Source organism: Pinus tabuliformis, chromosome 2_2, assembly GCF_031772625.1.
Source record: "Pinus tabuliformis cultivar Carrire ecotype Pingquan chromosome 2_2, CPIR1, whole genome shotgun sequence".
NCBI lineage: Eukaryota > Viridiplantae > Streptophyta > Pinopsida > Pinales > Pinaceae > Pinus > Pinus tabuliformis.
Window position 1 is genome coordinate 392,550,611 of NC_142300.1, and position 19,595 is coordinate 392,570,205.

The 19,595-nt window shown below is 39.3% G+C and overlaps 1 protein-coding gene across 4 annotated transcripts in view; it reads right to left on the bottom strand.

The window, feature by feature from the left end:
• The window catches only part of LOC149192920 (ABC transporter G family member 39-like), a 190,412-nt gene that overhangs the window by 32,995 nt on the left and 137,822 nt on the right, over positions 1-19,595 (bottom strand). Inside the window, exon 22 of one of the 4 annotated variants that reach the window (XM_089404739.1) lies at positions 13,880-14,200. The exons of the other annotated variants lie outside the window; for them this stretch is intronic. Coding sequence (XP_089260865.1) covers positions 14,177-14,200 — 24 coding nt within the window. The 3' untranslated portion in view covers positions 13,880-14,176. Of the gene's footprint in view, positions 1-13,879; positions 14,201-19,595 lie in introns of those variants that run through there. 4 annotated transcript variants of the gene reach the window in all.

A 19,595-nucleotide genomic window follows, 5' to 3' on the forward strand; every position in this document is an offset into this window, starting at 1 on the left:
CGGTTTCATTCAAACCATAATCTACAGCGTATTATGTTGGCATTCTGTCCTTTGTTGACAATGATCAGCTGGAGCCGGGGTGCGCCGTCCTTATGCACAATAAAGTTCTCTCTGTGGTTGGTCTTCTGCAAAATGAAATGGACCCAATGGTTTATGCCGGCGATTTTGACTCTAGGCGTAGTCCACACGGTGCTCCACGCTTTTGCTGTTTGCTAGCTATTGCACAGTTTCTCAGAACGCTTCAACGATTTTGACTCTCGGCGCTATCCAAATCGTGCTCCACACTATTGTATTGTTTGCTGGCTACTGCACAGTTTCTTAGTGTTCAAAATTGAATGTAAACGGCCCTCATCAAATCTTCAGAGTCGAACACAATCTATTTTTGTTCCCATTGTAAAGGTACGAAACCCTCATCCGATCTTCGGCATCGATGAACATTACAAACAGCGCGCTTGGAAACAAACCAGTCTCTTATTAGTTAGTTGGCAGTTGAAAGTGATGAATCCTTTCATTTTTTTTTTAGGACAGTAGCATCTCTGGCATCCCGAAGACAGGATTTAGAAAGCACGCAGACAGTATAAAATCTTCATCTATGCTACAAGCGGAGAAGATGAATGCCCAAATAACTATCGGAAATAACTGTTTGTGAAGATTCAACAAGATTCAATATATACAGCAATATTATGATGGGAGAGACACTGCACTCGAAATAAATCAGACTGATATGGGCTCTAATAAAAGACATAAAAACCGAGTCGTGCTATGTGTCAAACATGTGGTATAGTCCTGCCACTAAAATTGATAAAGGGATGGCTGATAATCGAAGTTCCAAAATGCTGTTATCAAATGTGGAACAAGGAAGACAGAGAAGAGAGGTTCCTAATGGCACCAAGATTAACAAACAAATGGGGCAGTAAATTCAAATATCATTACGCATTAAAATGGCAGCGTAACTGTGTATTAACGTAATACACAAAATTGTATATCAAACCAGAGAGGCCGACTTGCAGGATATATCATCAGCGTTCAAGATAGCGCATCTTTCCAAGCGTATTCAATCCACGTTCACCGCACCATTAAAATTGATTCGGTTCGCTGGTTCGGGCCGAAACAACACCAATTTGCTTCTTCAACTCTTCCCTCTGGTAGTTGTTACAGGAACAGCACCATGGTGATCAGTAAAAACTGTTTGTCATCCCCAAGATCTAGTTTAGTTCCAACAATGACTATTGGAACACCGGGTGAAAAATGCCTCAGCTCAGGCTTTCGACATTAAAAATTCGTTCATTGAATTTGATGGACCAAAAGGGTTTTCAATCAGGCGATTGTTGCCCCTACCCGGCGCGCCCACTGTTAGGAGGAAATATGGAAGACAATGGCGCAGACAATGGCAAATAATACTTCAGCGTTACAAATTCAGGAATGTGCAGAGGCCATAGTCAGGAATTTATTGCAGTCAGAGATACGTTTTTGCTAAGGCAGAGATGGCAGATATGGCAGGTCTGAGCAATGAGTGTTTTTAGAAGGCAGGTGAATAAAAATAGCGCTGGGAAATAACAGGTTGCAGCTAAATTTTAGCTAAGAAAATATTCAATTCATGAAATGAAGAATAGACGACAGAAATAATCTGCACATAAGGCCATAAGACAAATGGCAATTATGCAGGTCAGGAATACGCCTGCTCTGATACCATGTTAAACTCACATGGACAGCAAAACTAGTATGAAAGATAAATCAGTGAGTACAATTTTTATTAACAATAGATGTACATTTATAGTACAATAGGTGACTCTTGGGATTCAGATCCCAAGGTCTCTTGGACTGCTTTGTCCATTCAACTTCCACGCTAACCCTTTAGGATTAGGTGTCCAACAGAAACGACTAGCTCAAAATGCACATAACTGAATGATCCAAAATGAGGGGGCTCCTCTATATTTTATAGCCTCTGCATCTCACAATCCCTAGGCTCACCTCCTCCTGCATGATTCCCCTCTTGCCATGTGTTCTTCCCTCCTGCGCAGTCCCTCCATGTGTCTGCGTGGGCCCCATTTCTTCGTCCCCCTTTGGCCCCCTTGGCTCCCCTTTAAGTCACAACGTTGTGCTACCTAGGAAGTGACTTTTTATTCTAAAGTGAGTTATGTCCCCCTTCCTCACTTTTTATTTACAAATAACTATAGAAGGCAAAGATTGGACAAAATCGAATATTCCAATTAGCCATAGCTAATTAGGAATATTACAGTTGCTTTGTTCATTCCATGCATAAATTATGACAATGTTGAAATATACCATAGAAACTACTATACAGTTCAGTTATAGAAAGAACAATCTATTTGATTTAGTATCCAGAATTTTTTTACGTATACCAATCTTATTCTGTCGAAAAGAATTCAAAATATTTGTGATGAGCCATTTTTAAGGAGGTTCAATGCATGTTATGTATGTAGGGAAGTCTAAAATTTTGTTGGTTTTCATTCAATGAGCTTAGGAAGGTCTGTGGTTGGAAAGTTTGATTAGGCTGCATTTAATTAATTAAGGATGGAAAATTGTTGATGATGTTGTATCTGTAGTTGCTCTGCATGTTGTTGGATCTCTTTGCAGGATTGGTTTCATCATCCCCACATGCTAAGGAGAGGGTCCTCTTGAGAGAAGTGAATTTGTTTTCAGTCTCCACTGCTAATGCCTCTTGTTTGGGGACAACGTTCATATGGAAATAACTATTGTTGTCATTGTTATTACTGAAATTGTTGTGAGAAAGGTCGGAAGACTAGGCTTGAGGTAGTTTGTTGTTGTTTCCATTGCCATCCATGGCTTCATCATTCAAAAGACCCTTTATGAAAGGATCATCACTCTCCAAGAACCCATCAAAAGGGCCAAATTTGGGCAGTTGCAGTTTGTTTTGTTGATCAATATTAGGCAAAGAAGCCATCACTTCATCTACACTTGGTGATTCATCTCGTTCTCCCCCTTGTACTCTTTGAAGATGACCATTTTTCTTGTAAATTTGACACAACACCCAATCAACAAGTTGGATAACAGTTGTATCATCAAAATCAACAATACCAATTTTAGTTGAATAAATCAATTCCTATTCATAAAGAATCAAAAGTATAGAATGGTGAAAGGAAAAACATTCATATGGATGAATATTCACTAGTATATGAATAATATTTCCATCAAATTTTCTTAGAAAAGAGCCAAATTAGAATATATCAACAATATTCTAGAGGGCAGATACAAGAATTCAACTAATATCTATATACTTACTCTCAAAGAACCTTTCTTGTTGGGAAAATTGCTAGGCTTGGCTCCACTATCGACAAGATGGTATTCATGCATGATCTAGTTGGTTTTTATCCTTTTGCGTGGTTTGCCTCTGTAGAACAATAGGGACTTTTTCACTCCAACCTTTTGTGTACGTACTTATGTCGATGCTAATTTAGGCTAGTCTGTTCCAAAAGCTTTCTAGTACCTAGATGTTGCAACTCTATTAGGTCTAGCCCCATTAAGGTATTCTCTGTCTCTTGGTGGCTGAAAATAATTCCATTCTTCCTCTACAAAATTTGCCTTACCTACACATTGTTCAGATACCCAAAAACTCCAGATGTTGCAACTCTAGTAGGTCTAGCCCCATTGGGATATTTCCTGTCCCTTAGCTAAAAAAATGCCATTCTTGCTCTCCAAAAGTTGCCTTACCTGCATGTTACAGATCCATTTGGGAACATCACTCATATCAGTGTTTTAGGGCTCATAAAACCCTAATTTCAGTTGCTACATGCCCTAAACAAGTCACCTTTTTGAATGCCTCCTTCCCAGACAGTTTCATGACTTGAAGACATCCTGAAATGACCTCTAAAGGGACCAGCATAGGTAGGCCCATGTAAGGGTGCACTGCAGAGCAGTTGAGTCCATGCCAAGGTGCTCTATAGAGCACTTAGGCCCTCTTTCACCTGCACTGGGTGAGATTGAGTGAAATTCACATAGGTTTTGGGGAATATTCTTATCTCTTGGAGTCATCTAGAAGTTTCCCTCACTTATCAACTCTTATGAGCTCGAAAATGGATGAGGAATGAGTTAAGATGCATCCTATCCTCTCATCCCTTCCTCCATGGAACTAATTCTAAGTATGGAAGGCCATTCAATACCCCCATTTATGACATAACCTCCTTCATCCTCCTATAAATTGAACACTCATCTAAGTGATCAGGGGTTGGACTATGTTGAATTGTAAGGAGATAATGTTGCTATGAGAATTGGCTTTGAGACAAGTATTGTTATGCTACAAGTTTGTCATGCTTTTGATGTGATGTGGATGGGATCCAAGCTGGAGGAGTGACTTCGAATCAGACATGATGGTTGTAATTCCTTCTTCTATTCAATAAAGTATTTGAACCTTTTTCCCATATGCTTATCTTGTTATATGATGCTTATATGTGTGAATGTATCTGATTCCATTTACTTGTATTCAATAGATCTTTTGCTTTGATCGGTTCTTTGTCTTCTGTTGATGTTTACAGGTACTTCTCAAGCGTGTTAAGTACGGGAAGGAGCGACAGGATCGATACAAAGGAGACAAGAGGAAAGCGGAACTACAAGTAGGTCTTCTCATCTTCTTTGTCTTATCTATTGCTTATAGGAAAAGGCTAAAGTGCTTTAAACTGTTGTTCTAGATATGGCTACTTATCTAGGGAATTAGTATTTATCCGTAGATACCAAATTCTCCAAAACAAATTGGTGACTCCACTAGGGAAGATCATCCTTCCTAGTAGCTTATCCACCTCCTAGGACACTCTTGCAAACCCTACTTGTGTTCATTGATTGTATTTAAGCTCTTTTGCATTGAATTTTGGTCAAAACTGTGTCAAATTGCCTCTTGAAATGGCTTACTGTCACCAGCGCAGGCTTGTGAGGGACACAGTGCGCTGCAGAGCACCCTTGGCTTAGGGACAGTGCTCTGAAGCGTACTGTCTCCCTTTCAAGGCTGCGCTGATGCTCCTAGGGTCAGTTTCCCACCTTTGGATTAAGTTTTTCCCAAATTTCCTCTGTTTGATTGCTTGTTGATTAATCAATGAATGTCATGTCTCAGAAAACAAGTTTCTATCTCCTCTGCTAGCCCTACTTTGACTTAGTTGAATGATGTTTCTTAAATGTTTTCTTTGTAATTATCGATCCATAGTCAAAGTTAGATTATAGTCAATTAATCTTTGTTCGAAAGAAAGTGTCGTAAAAGTATTCTTTTCCTTCGAAACAGAACTGTCGTAAAGTCTTCGTTCTTGTTAAATATTGATTGATTGTATGTGCATTAGTTTCCTTTTTGTTCATATTCACATTAAGAAAATCGAAAATAAATACATGCATGTTGCATTGAAAAATTTTATGTGTGCTCATAGGAATAGTTTAGGGAAATTGCATTAGATTATGCTCTTTGCTATTTGATCGAAAGAAATTTGGTTGCTCTATCCCTAATAGCTAAGATTTTCATTGTTAAATTGAATGGAAAGAATGATTATCATAATAGTTGCATTCCTAGGAATTTCAGAATACATCACGTGGTGAACTTGAAAGGCAAATTCCGAAGCAATATCAACTTAAAATTAACATCAATTTGCCTACTGGAGCATTGTCATTAATGAAAAACATTTAGTGGTTCTAGGCTAGAGACGTGTTCTAGCGTTGTAAAACAAAGCAGTTGCCGTTAACATGTCTGCAATACATCCCGAGTGTGATACCTCAGTCCACGTACGTGAGTATATCGTAGCTCGTCCACATACCTTTGGGTATATAGGGCGGTGTTATAGTACGTAAAGTATATGGGAATGTTCTCACTATGCGGTTTTGCATTAGGCATCGTTTATACGGACTGGGCCTCCACGTACTTTCGGGTATATATGGGAGGACAACACTAGGTTGTTATCCATCCTTAGGTAACCGAGTCGGCTACCTTGTACACTGTGATACACTGAACACAACATTCGGGGAGATTGCCTAGCTGTACTTCTTGGTTTGCCAAGAGGTATTCTGTAGTTCACAGTTGCTTGGTAAACCTTTTGCCTAGCTTACCCCTTTTTGTTTATTTCTTTTTTGTAATAAAATTGATTAGCAATCGTGGAGGAACATCAACCCTTACCCTGTCGTTCGCGCAAAATGGCGAGTAAACTGCCTTTTCCACCCGAAGCTACACCTATTTGGTCAAAGCGGTCTCGCTTAACTGATTCAAGTACATCAAGAACTCCTGGTTCTTCATCTGAATTACCAAAATCATCCATTTTGGTAAGTACTGAGACTCCAATTACTCCAACTATTTCTGGTACATTCGTTACTGAAGAAGAAGTTTCACAATTACCTGAGGACACTATAACTGATACTAGTGAAATAGTAACCGAAGTTGTTCAACAACAAGTTGATCCTCAACTTGAAGTTGCTCAACAAGAAATTACTTCTGAACTTGAATCAGTTCAACCAGAAGTTACTTCTAAACCTGAAGTTGTTCAGGAACCTCTCCCTTAAACTATTGTTCTTTTACCAGAACATTTGGACTTCGAATTTGAACATTCAGAAGTTGTTACTTTATCGGAAGATGATCAACCGGTTAACCCTCAGACATCAGTAACTACTGAAACTTCCACTTTACCAACACCAGAAGTCTATTATGGACCTGACGGTGAAGTTCTTCCACCTGGTTTAATTGTTTTTGAGGAATAACTTGAAGAAGATACTACACCTGGAACCCCATTCCATTTTGGAACCGGGCTTTATCTTTATCCTTATACTCCTCATTTTACTACTCCTTTTGATCTTGCTTCTTTTCAAGTACCCATTGATTCTTTAGGACATCTATTGGGTCAATTAACTATGGTTGAACAACCGTCAACATCCTAGACTGTATCATCTGATGCAGTTGCGACATAATCTTCTATCGCAACCTCTTCGATGTTTTATACTACTCCTGAGTCACACCTATATGGTGAATCGTCCATCTGGGTTGGTTACCAATCTTTATCTGGAACCCACTCAGGGGTTGCTTTTACACCATGGTCATCACCCATGTCCTCAGCTGAAATTTTACATGTTCTTCATTTACAGGAGCTCAATAGTTTGATCCTGCATATCAATATCAAACTGGGAAATCTAGTCAACAACGACCTATGTATCCATTACATACTGGATTGCTGCCATATGGAGAGCAATATGCTTATTCACCTTATCCTCCATATCCTGGAGGACCATCATATGGTAGTATCCCACAGTATTCAGGTCAGCCTGGAATGCGAGTCTGTCAATGGCAACCAACAATGCCAATTCAACGAAGGCTTGTGTATCCAACACAACCAATGAAAACTGTGTCAACTATTCCTACTACACCTGTTGTTACCACTGTACTACAGTCACAAGTTCAAACAGTTGTATCTCAACCTGTACAAGTTAGTCCTTCTACCTCGCAACCACAAGTTTCGGGTCAAGAGGCCCAAGTTTCTCAGGTGTTATACAATAACCGCTTGTGTCTGGGGTCCAACAACCTCAGGTTAGTAGACCTTTATCTGGAGTGACTCAGGCTTACACTGGTATAGTTTATTCACAACTTGGTCAACCTTACATTGCTAGGCAACAACAATCGTTAAATCAACAACAGTTGTACCAACAACAACAACAGTTGATTCAACAACCGTGGCAGCCCCAATTCCAGCAATTCCAACCCCAATTTGGACCTGCCCAACAAGCTCAACCTGGGTTTGGACAATATCAAGCTTACCAAGGTCCTGGTCAACAAGGCTTTGTTGGTTATGGACAACTGCAAATTCAACCTGGTTATCAACAACCACCCTATATCGGATTTGTTCAACAAACACCTTATCAAGGTTACCATATACAGATGCCCTATGCTGGTATGCAAAGACCTATTGCTCAGGCAATTCCATCATATCCTGGGTATGCTCAACCTAACTTGAATCGACAATTGCCATTTGTAGAAACTCCTGAATTACTAGATTTAAACCGACTCACTAATGATCCAACCTTATATGCACCTTGGTGGCCAGTGATTCCGCATAATTTACCTTCTGACATTCCAAAATTCAATGGAAATCCCTGAGAAGACCCATCAAATGATATCATGACTTTTCATTTGTGGTGTTCATCAAACTCCTTAAATGATGACTTGGTTAGACTCCTTTTTTTCCAAAGAACGCTTACTAGTCCGGCTGCGAAGTGGTACATTGAGTTACCACGAGCTTCTTTCGACAACTTTATGACTTTAGCGACCACATTTCTGACCCATTTCCAGTTACCTATCAGATACAAGACTGGAACAAAACTCCTAACCAACTTTAAACAGACTACTGCTACTCATATATCAGATCATATTCATGAGTGGCGGCATCGTTGTCGAATGGTTAAGACTTATGTTCCTAATCAGCTTTTGGTTGAGTGGTTCATAAAATCCTTGTTGCCATCAATCACCGAGGATGTGGCAAAAGGTGGAGTTGTCACAGAAGAGCAAGTAATTGCCCGTGATCAATATTTGGAATTGATTTATACACAATCTGGAATGCTCTACGACAAGATTCTGAATGCACCCCGACCAGCGTTTACTATTCCTCCTCCACAATCAAGTAAGGACTCTCATGTCGGCGACGATGTGATTGGTTCTTTGAGCACACAAACGGCAGGTAGACCATCTGGTCAAACACTTTCTATTTCAAATCAAACTTCCAATGCATCAGAAAACAATCTTGCTTCCGAAGTCAATGCTGTGTCATCTGAAAAAGGCAAGAATCAAAAGCAACCAAGAGGCAAGAAGAAGGGGAAAAACAAGAAGAAACAAGATAATCCCCCTTAAGAGAAATCATCTGATTCCTCTACTTCGGCAAGGAAACCTCATTATCCATGTCTAATCTGTAATGACAAGCATTTTACAAGAGATTGTCCACACCGCTCGGAAGTCTCTAAGCTTTTAAAGACTTCTAACACATCTGCAGTGTTGACTGATCCGTTTCCAAACCCGGAGACACATTTGGTTGCGACAAACCATGCTTCCACATCCCAAGTACTTATGCTATCTGTTGCAAAGCCTAAAAACGAAGTTTTGGTGTCGACACGAAATAAAGATTATGGAAATCCACCGTCATCATCGAATAATCAGGCCATTGATCAACCTAATCCTTCGACTTCGACTTCATCAGAAAATATTCCACCATCTATTGCGCCAGAATTGATAATAAAACCACCAAAGGGAGTTGTGCATAAATCGACATTTAACCCTCGAGCTCGAGCAGCTCAAAATTATAACATAGTAGAAGACCTTGCTCAATCACCTTCTGCTATGTCGACGCTTGAGGTGTTACAAAATTGTCCCTCCTAGAAGCAAGCTTTACTGTCAGCAATTGGTGGAATAGACCCTACGGATTCCAATATTGTGGTTTTTAACCATGCGGGATATACACCATAGTTACCAGCACAATTAGATTTCCTAATTCAAGTAAAGGCTCTCAATAAGAATGTTCACTGAACTATTATTAACGAGGGGGAGTCTACTTGCATTATGTCAATGAGCTGCTGGAAAACACTTGGTTCACTGTCATTGTCATGATCACCAGCAACGTTAAAAGCTTTCAACGGATGAACATATACACCTTGTGGGATTTTGAGTAACCTGCAAATTGAACTAGGGGGAAAAACAATTACTGTTGAAGTTGAGGTAGTTGACGGACCCCTCGACTACAACATTTTACTGGGAAGGCCATGGGTATATGTTATGGCTGTTGTGGTTTCCACGTACTTTCATACAATTGCATTCCCTCATAAAGGTGGAATCATAGTTATCGATCAACTTGCCTTCTTTGCATCTAGTTCTCAGGCTACTGGAAGAATTCCATTAGTACACAGACCCCCGCTGTCACTTCAAAGCGTTGGTGTAGGTCTCTTTAAAGATCCTTCCCTAATGGGTACTTTTACGCTACTGCCACCATTTGATTTGGCGGAAGTGGCAAGAGTAGAGACTTGCTACATGATTTGCTCCACCTCATCTGATTTAAGGAGGATTACCAACAATTCTCAAGCTGATAGTAATACTGAAGTTATGCCGCTAAGCCCCATTTAAGTTGCATAGCAATCAATTTTTCTGGCTTGTGCGGCAAACCCAAATCCAGTTTCACCAATTGTATGGGTAGACTGTTCATTAGAATATGGTACTTCTTCGGATCCTTTTTCACATATATTTTATACGGATGAAGGAACCGTTCAATCAATGATGATAGGAGAAGAACCTTGGGAAGATTATGATTCTCTTTCCCATATTCTAGATGACATCGAAGATTATTCAAATGAACTTAACCACCCTTCAGTTTTTTATTTCCTTTCGAATTCTGTTTTCATAGACACAGTAGACTTCGAGTGAAACCTATCAAATATTGAAGAAATGGTTTTTATTAATATTTTGACCAAACCTAATGTTGTAGAAAACATTCATGTTGGAAAATCTTGTTCTCTATCAGAACTTGATAGTTACCATACTCTCTTTCGTGAATTTCGAGATATATTTGCATGGTCATACGAGGAGATGCCAGGCATAGATTCTAGTATTGTTGAACATGAAATCAAAATGTATCCTGATGTCAAACCAGTACGACAACGTCTTCGACCTATTCATCCAAAGAAAGCCACTGCCATTAAAGCAAAAGGTGAAAAGATTTTATGTGCTGGCTTCATTTACCTTGTACCTCTTACTAATTGGGTTTCCAACATTGTTCCTGTCATGAAGAAACAAGGGAAAATTCGAGTGTGCGTCGATTATAAAGATGTAAATCAGGTCTGTCCAAAGGAAAATTATCCTACTCCTTTTATTGACCATATTATTGATGAATGTGTCGGATGCGAAATATTCTCATTTATGGATGGTTTTTCTGGCTACAATCAAATCAATATCCGCCCATAGGACCAATCTAAAACAACTTTTATTTGTCCATGGGGCACATTCATGTATAGGAAACTCCCTTTCGGTTTGAAGAATGCAGGGGCCACATTTCAAAGGGAAATGAACTATGCCTTCCATGACATCAAGCACATTGTTCAACCTTACCTTATCAATTTACCCGCTCATTCACGAAAGCGGATTGATCACCCGCAACATTTGAGAGCTATATTTTTACGGTGTCGACACTACAAGATATGACTCAATCTACACAAATGTGTGTTTTGTGTTGGTTTTGGTCGATTGCTTGGATTTGTAGTGTCTAGAGATGGAATTCAACTCGATCCATTAAAGGTTCAAGCAATTCTTGACTTGCCTCCACCTTCAAATCTTTTACAGTTACAGAGACTCCAAGGGAAGGCTAACTTTCTGAGGAGGTTCATTCCCAATTACGCTGAAATGGCTAAAGGTTTTACACGTCTTTTGAAAAAGGGGATACCCTTCCATTGGGATCAGGTTGTGCAAGCTTCCTTTGATGCTCTTAAAGATACCTTGATTAGAGCGTCATTAATGCATTCTCCAAATTATCAAAACGACTATTACCTGTATCTCGCCACTGCAGATACAACCATTGGCATGGTTTTAGTCCAAGAGGAAAATGGGATTGAAAATCCAATATATTATTTGAGACACAATCTCAATGATACAAAAAGTAAGTACTCTTATGTCGAGAAACTAGCTTTGGCAGCTGTGCAAGCTGTTTAGAGATTTCGCCACTACATCCTACTCCGGAAGACTACCATCATTTCGGATTGCAACCCTATGACATACATTTTGTCATGTCAATTTCTGGGGGGTAAATACTCAAAATGGATAGTCATTTTGTAGGAGTTTGATATGGAATTCATTAAGTCCAAATCAAAGAAATCTCTCATTTTTGCCGAGCTACTTTGCGACCTTCCCTCGACCTCCATTGATTCAACATCTGAACCATCGATTTTGGATGAGTCTCTGTTTCTGATATTGTCATCTGACCCGTGGTATGGAGATATACTAATCTATCTCCAGACCTAAACTTTCTGGCCTGATACCTCTCGCTCGCAACAGCGACGTATCCGATACCAAGCCAAAGATTATCTGATCATTGGCGACACTCTTTACCATCGTGGTATCGATACAGTTTTATGGAGGTGCCTCACACGAGGAAGCCGAGAAAGCATTAAATGATTGCCATTCAGGTGCCTATGGTGGACACTTATCTAGATATGCAACCGCACAGAGAATTCTTCGTGCAGGTTACTTCTGGCCAACTATATTCAAAGATTGTATTATTACCGTCAAAAGCTGTCATGTATGCCAGATCTATGACCGCAAAACTAGATTGCCACCTGCACCATTGCATCCAATCGTTGTTGTTGGACCATTCGCCAAATGGGGCATTGACTTCATGACATGTAACCCCACCTCGGCCGGGGGGCATGGGTATATTATAGTCGTCGTTGACTATTTTAACAAATGGGTCGAGGCGATGCCAACATTAAACAACAGTGGTGAAACGACTGCTCTTTTCTTTTTTAACCATGTGGTTGCCCGGTTTGGTGTACCACAAGCCATAGTTACAAATCATGGGTTGCATTTTCGCAATCACATGATGGCTGAGTTGACTGCTAAGTTAGGACTGTCACATGATAGTTCTACCCCTTATTATCCGCAAGCGAATGGACAAGTTGAGGCCATCAACAAAGTCCTGAAGCGGATGTTGCAAAGAATGATAGGGGTTCATAAACGAAACTGGCATTTAATCCTATACTCTGCCTTATGGGCATATTGAACCTCGGTGAGAAATGCAACTGGATTCACACCTTTTCAGTTGGTGTATGGTTTGGAAGCAATCTTACTGATACAATGTGAAATTTCATCTCTCAAACTCGCAATTGCCTGTTACCCGACACTTCTGAAGAAGAAGCGCGTTTCTTGGAACTTATCCATCTGGATGAAACCCATCGTGATGTCGCATTGGATAACGAAGTGCATAAGAAACGAATCAAGGTGCAATATGATAGAAATGTCAAGCCTCGTATCTTCTCAGAAGGAGACTTGGTCTTGCTTTACGATCAGGAAGTTAATAAACTTGGAGCAAGGAAATTTGAACCAATGTGGATGGGTCCTTATATTGTCAAGCATGTTTTGGCAAAAGTTTCCTATGAGTTAGTAGATTGTGATGGGATTCCATTATCGTAGCCCCGAAACGGGATGCACCTCAAACATTACTATGCTTAATTGAGTGTAGTTAAACTCACTGTATATATGCTTTCATTGCATGTGTGTGTGTCAGTGTGTGTTTTTTAGAGTTTTTTATCTGGTTAGTAATCCGCTTTGCATTTCTTGCAAATGTTGGAATCTTTTGAACCATTTGTTGGTTACGCCGATGGTGCGAGTTGTAGTATTATTGGTTACACCGATGGTGCGAGTTGTAGTACGTAGAACCTATCTTCTGCAGCATGGGCCATTTTCGCTCTAGGTGGCGAGTTAGTGAGTTTTCAAGGGATTTGTATCGGTCGATCAACGAACAACATTGCTGAGTATAACACGTTGATAGAACTTCTCTCTAGTTCCATTTCACTTGGCATTTGCCAAATCATCATTAGGCTAGATTCACAACTCATTGTACTACAACTTACAAGTGTGTATATCGTCCGAAACCCAACAATTCTTCGTATGTTCCTTAGAGTTCGTATTTTGGAAAGGCATTTTGAATACATTCAATATCAACATATTTCTAGAAACTTTAACACATTAACTGATTCTCTAGCGAATTATGTGTTAAATAGACATTTGCGACACATGTAAAAGTAATATTTTCAATTCACATCATTAGTTGAATAGGATTGCACATAACCATAGAAAAATCTGAAAGTAAAATAGATAGATGTTTTAAAAGTTTTTACAAAATTTGTGTCCAATACAAGTTTGGTCATCTGACCCAAAAACTCAAAATGCATGCAAAATATCCTAAGTAGACCTAGTGATGCTCATGATAACAGGTCACAACTTGTGCTATCATGCACAAAAGCCTCATCCAACGGCTAGGAACACCAATAGTGTGGCGCTGCAGCCTCATAGGTAACTCCTCTATCCAGACATCCGAAATACCAAGGGTTAATCCCTTTATGTGATCCTGCAACTCTGCCAAGGTCTTAGAAAAATCCAAGTCCTGGAGGACCGCTCTCCCAATGTTTCTCCGCGATGGCCCACCTGCACCCTGTTGGTGTCTCACAGGTCAAACAATGCCCACATCTACATGCATGAGAACAATTTTAGTTTAGTCTTGGAAACATTAAAAACACAAAAACATGTAGAAACTTGAAAAAATCAAAAACACTTTGGTCAAATGATTTACCTATAGCACCCCATTGTGCTCCAACTAGTAGAATCAAGTCTGGATCTCCACAGAAATCCATCCCTGAGTATGGATGCTCCTCGATGACAAGGTGTTGTTGATCGAGCCAACTGAAGAATGCAGTGGAAAAAATGATTGTTGACTGACCCGCATGTTGATCCATCAATTCGACCCACCTGTGCATATGTGGATCTCTAGGAACAGCTACACCAAGTGATACGTGCTACGGTTGCATCAATGGGATTCTCTCTAAGGTAAAAGCGATTAAGATCGAACCATAACAAAAATTATTCATCTTACCACTTTTTACCTTGGTCAGTTGTTCTTTCAATGAAGAAAGCACAACCTCACACCAATTGAATACTTTTGGCTCTAGACACTCAAGTGCATACTGCATATATGATCTATTCGCCAAATGAAGTGTCACATTGCCAGCCAACTTTGCGATTGTGAAGAGGATCATTCTCAAAGGCAAATCACCTACATCTCTGATGTTTATTTTCCCATCCTTGCTAGGTTGTGTACCTGGTCGACAAAACTGTCGAATGTAATCCCTCACCGATTCACCTCCACGGGCAAATCCAAAAAGTGAGATGGGGGCACCTCACCTCAATAGTTTGGTAAGAAAGTAAATATCATCAATGGTAATATGGACCATTTTGTCCCTTATGTGAAAAGTCTGATCTGTCGGATCCCATGCATGAACAAGGAACTGCAATAGTTCTATTTGTTGCCTCATTCTGAACAACCTGAAGTATTTGAGTAACCCACAGTTTTTTAGGGCCTCAATTGTACCCGGATTGTTTAGGGAAACCATGTCTTGTTCTTCATGCTCTCTTTCTCGCCATGTAATCGACATTCTGATCCGATGAAAGCCTAAAATCCAATCATAAGCTTAGTTAGGATCCTTTCCATGCAAAAAACAGGGCAAATTTTGGAGCAAACAGCTAAATCAAATTTGGGAAACTCGCCCAGCACAGCCCAGGCACAAAGACAGTGTGCTGCAGAGTAGGCAGCCTTCTATCAGGGTGCTCTTCAGCGCAGTTTTTGATGTGAAAGCCTGCATTGATCCCAAGGAAAAAAATCAAACCCCAAAGGCCCCAAAAAACCCTAAAACTTGCATGAAACAGTAAAAGAATGACCTGAAAAGAAAGAGGAGGGGTAGATCTCCTACCTGGTCTGAACGGCATGAGAAATGGTCCACAAAATCTCTTGCAATCAGCTGATGAAGTTCGAGGTAAAAAACTAGCCCAGAGCACAAAACTGAATGGTAAGTCTCAAATGGTAAAAATGTCATGGTAAAAACTTGTTTTATGTTTATTTCATGTTCATTAATCGAGTAAACATTAGTATTTGCCTATTTTTACCTATGAAATAGGTATTTTTAATCCATTTGGTGGTGTTTTGAGTAGGTTTTGCAGCTGAATAATAGAATTTGACGTGCTTGATTGTAAATTGTACCTTTGACCACAAAGCATACTTTTATCTCTTTTTCGAGCTCTGTTAAATAACGAAAAAGGAACCCCCTTGGAGTCCTCTTTAAGCTCTTTTCAGACTCTCTAAACATGAAAATATTGTCGAGCGCTTGTCCTTTTCAGCTCGTTAACGGATTGGAAACAACATCTACTCAGTATAAGTTTAACCCTTTTTCAGGCTGAGATAGATTAACTACGAAAAAGGAATACGTTGACCGAACATGGTCAATAGGTTCTCTCTTGTATTGTTTTATGTTTTTTCGGGCTTGAGAGACAAATCAACGAAAAATAACTTATGGAGTTTTCTTTTTGTTCCTTTTCAAACTCTCTAAACATGAAAAGCGCTGGGCTATCTTTGTCGTTAAACTCGTTAAAAGATCAACTAGCGAAAAACTTGTCCATCTAGACAAGACCAAGTTTCACCTTCACTAGACTCGTTAAAACATCACATAGCGATGGATTCACCCGAAGGGTGGAATTATACAACAAGCATATGTTATCCTCCTCAAGCTTGATAAAAAATAAAGAGGTACTGGTAAGCAATGACTGGGGAAAATGGGAAAAAGGGGAAAACCACTTTATGGTAGTAGGTCGCTCTTGAACACGACACTTTCACTTCATCACCGTGACTACTTGGGTTGGGTTATCAGCTTGATGGTTATCATACCGTTGGTCTATCATATCATCCATCTTTTTGTTTTGGGTCAATGCTACCAATTCATTTCAGTGTCGTCGACATGTTCAAAATAAGTCATCTAGTTTAAATTCATCCTTTGTAGTACCATAAACCTTCATTTTCATGACTGCCATTCCTGAACCTTGTGTCGTTAGTTAAATTCCGTCTCCAAAAACATTACACTCGTTTCATGTCGTTGATGTGGGATACATCAAGGCCCTCCTGCGATGAGTTGCTTCTTGTCGACATCAGCACATTATCCAAGAAGTTGACTTAGAAACACCCTTCCAGTACCTTGAGGCTTGCATACATCAATGGAAAGTTTCTCGCTTTCGACGATAGGTTGACATCACTGGCCTTCAACTGAAAGACTTTGTATGGTGTTCGACATCAATCATCCATTCACACCATGTAGAATGTATTGCAGTACCTTGAGGATCATTATCATTATCGGTGATTTCTCTCACATCTATTAACGACTTACATCATTGGCTGGTAATCAGATGGTGTCTTCCCATGTTCGACTTCAGATCACATATTCACATGGTTAGACTCGTACTTGAGTGAACGATTAAATGAGATAGAAGACCCCAGATCTAGTTTCATCCATTCGGGCTGCGATTTCAGGAGTATTAAATCATATGTACAATGGCTTTACATTGATGGTCATTCCAATCATGGCTCTATATCTGTAGATGACTCTTTGTGTACATGTAATGAAAGTTTATATGTTGAGTATGGGTATGCCTTCCCTCAACAATTCATGTAAAAAATCAAAAATATCATGATATATGTATTGTAATTGATGCAGGTCACCTTCCACTTTGAAACCTCCTCATCACATCGTAAAGCATTTCATTCGACATTAACATTTTTTCAACTTCATGCTTTAGGGGGCAGCTGTTACAGATCCATTTGGGCACATCACTCCCATCATCTAGATTAGTGTTTTAGGGCTCATCAAACCCTAATTTCAGTTGCTACATGCCCTAAACAAGTCACCCTTTTGAATGCCTCCTTCCCAGATAGTTTCATGACTTGAAGACATCCTGAAATGACCTCTAAAGGGACCAGCGCAGGTAGGCCCATGTAAGGGTGCGCTGCAGAGCAGTTGAGTCCATGCCAGGGTGCTCTACAGAGCACTTAGGCCCTCTTTCACCTGCGTTGGGTGAGATTGAGAGAATTCACATAGGTTTTGGGGAATATTCTTATCTCTTGGAGTCATCTAGAAGTTTCCCTCACTTATCAACTCCTATGAGCTCAAAAATGGATGAGGAATGAGTTAAGATGCATCCTATCCTCTCATCCCTTCCTCCATGGAACTAATTCTAAGTATGGAAGGCCATTCAATACCCCCATTTATGACATAACCTCCTTCATCCTCCTATAAATTGAACACTCATCTAAGTGATTAGGGCTGGACTATGTTGAATTGTAAGGAGATAATGTTGTTATGATAATTGGCTTTGAGACAAGTATTGTTATGCTACAAGTTTGTCATGCTTTTGATGTGATGTGGATGGGATCCAAGATGGAGGAGTGACTTCGAATCAGACATGATGGTTGTAATTCCTTCTTCTATTCAATAAAGTATTTGAACCTTTTTTCCATATGCTTATCTTGTTATATGATGCTTATATGTGTGAATGTATTTGATTTCATTTACTTGTATTCAATAGATATTTTGCTTTGATCGGTTATTTGTCTTCTGTTGATGTTTACAGGTACTTCTCAAGCGTGTTAAGTACGGGAAGGAGCGACAAGATCAATACAAAGGAGACAAGAGGAAAGCGGAACTACAAGTAGGTCTTCTCATCTTATTTGTCTTATTTATTGCTTATAGGAAAAGGATAAAGTGCTTTAAACTGTTGTTCTAGATATGGCTACTTATCTAGGGAATTAGTATTTATCCGTAGATACCAAATTCTCCAAAACACTACACATAGGTCAAATACCCAAAAACTCCTATTTCAGAAAACAAATTTCAGGATCCATACAAAAACAATTTTGGTTGTACAATCTTCAAAAGTTAGTTACTTGTAATGGAATAGAATATCTCTATCGAAATTGTGCAGGATGTAAGGAGAAAGATCATAAAATTTTGTACAAAAGGGTTCCTAAGCTTAGCTGCAATTCATCTTATAGACTTGTTCTATGTATACTATAAATTTTTATGTTGGGGTAATGCCTAAAGATATGAGGGATCCATAAAAATGAATTACAGAACAACAAGATTCAATAGAGAGGTTTTTGATATTCAACAAGTAGCTTTCACGGACCAAACTTGTAAAGGTCAATTTCTGCAATAATATTCATAGGCAGAGGCATGGAAGATGCCTTCTTCTTCAAGTAATGAACAACCAACTCCTCATCTGTGGGGTGAAAACAACACATCATGAATACATTAAGGTAGCTATTATACTCATGCCATTTCAGTTTCTTAGAAGGTAGATATTCATAAAATAGCTCTTCATTTCACTGCCATTCTACTCTAATGTGTGTTGTCAATCCTTAAGCACTTCATACTGTAATTATGAGTTGGAAAATTTTTGTTGCATGCCAAACTCCACTCTACAAATCAAACTAGCGCTTGAAGTAGCAGCCCATATGGATTTCCTAGCATAAGGAAAAGTAAGATGAAGCTATCTTCTAACACACCTATGGTAATGTTTTTCTATGATTATCCTTTTCTGCAAAATCCATTTTGTTAGTCCTAGGCCTGAGTTTTAAAGGCAAGACTATAACTTGTTGCTAAAGTTTAGATTTTGGGTAGAGTAAAACCATGTAAACTCCATAGTCCATAACTTTTTGTTATGGACTTTTGACCGAATGCAGCATTACTACCGAGTCAATATGTATGGAAAATGCAAATCACTTACACTTTCTCTTAAAAGTCAACGTCGACCAAATAGAGACTGAATAACTATTGGAAGGAACAAAATCATTATATATGTTCCTTCTTGATACTCATCACTTCATCTGCACTTGGCGATTCATCTCATTCTCGCCCTTGTAGTCTTTCAAAATTACCATTTTTCTTGTAAATTCGACACAACACCGAATCAACAAGCTGGAGAACAACTGTATCACCAAAATCAACATTACCAACTTTAGTTGAATAAATCAATTCTTATTCATAAA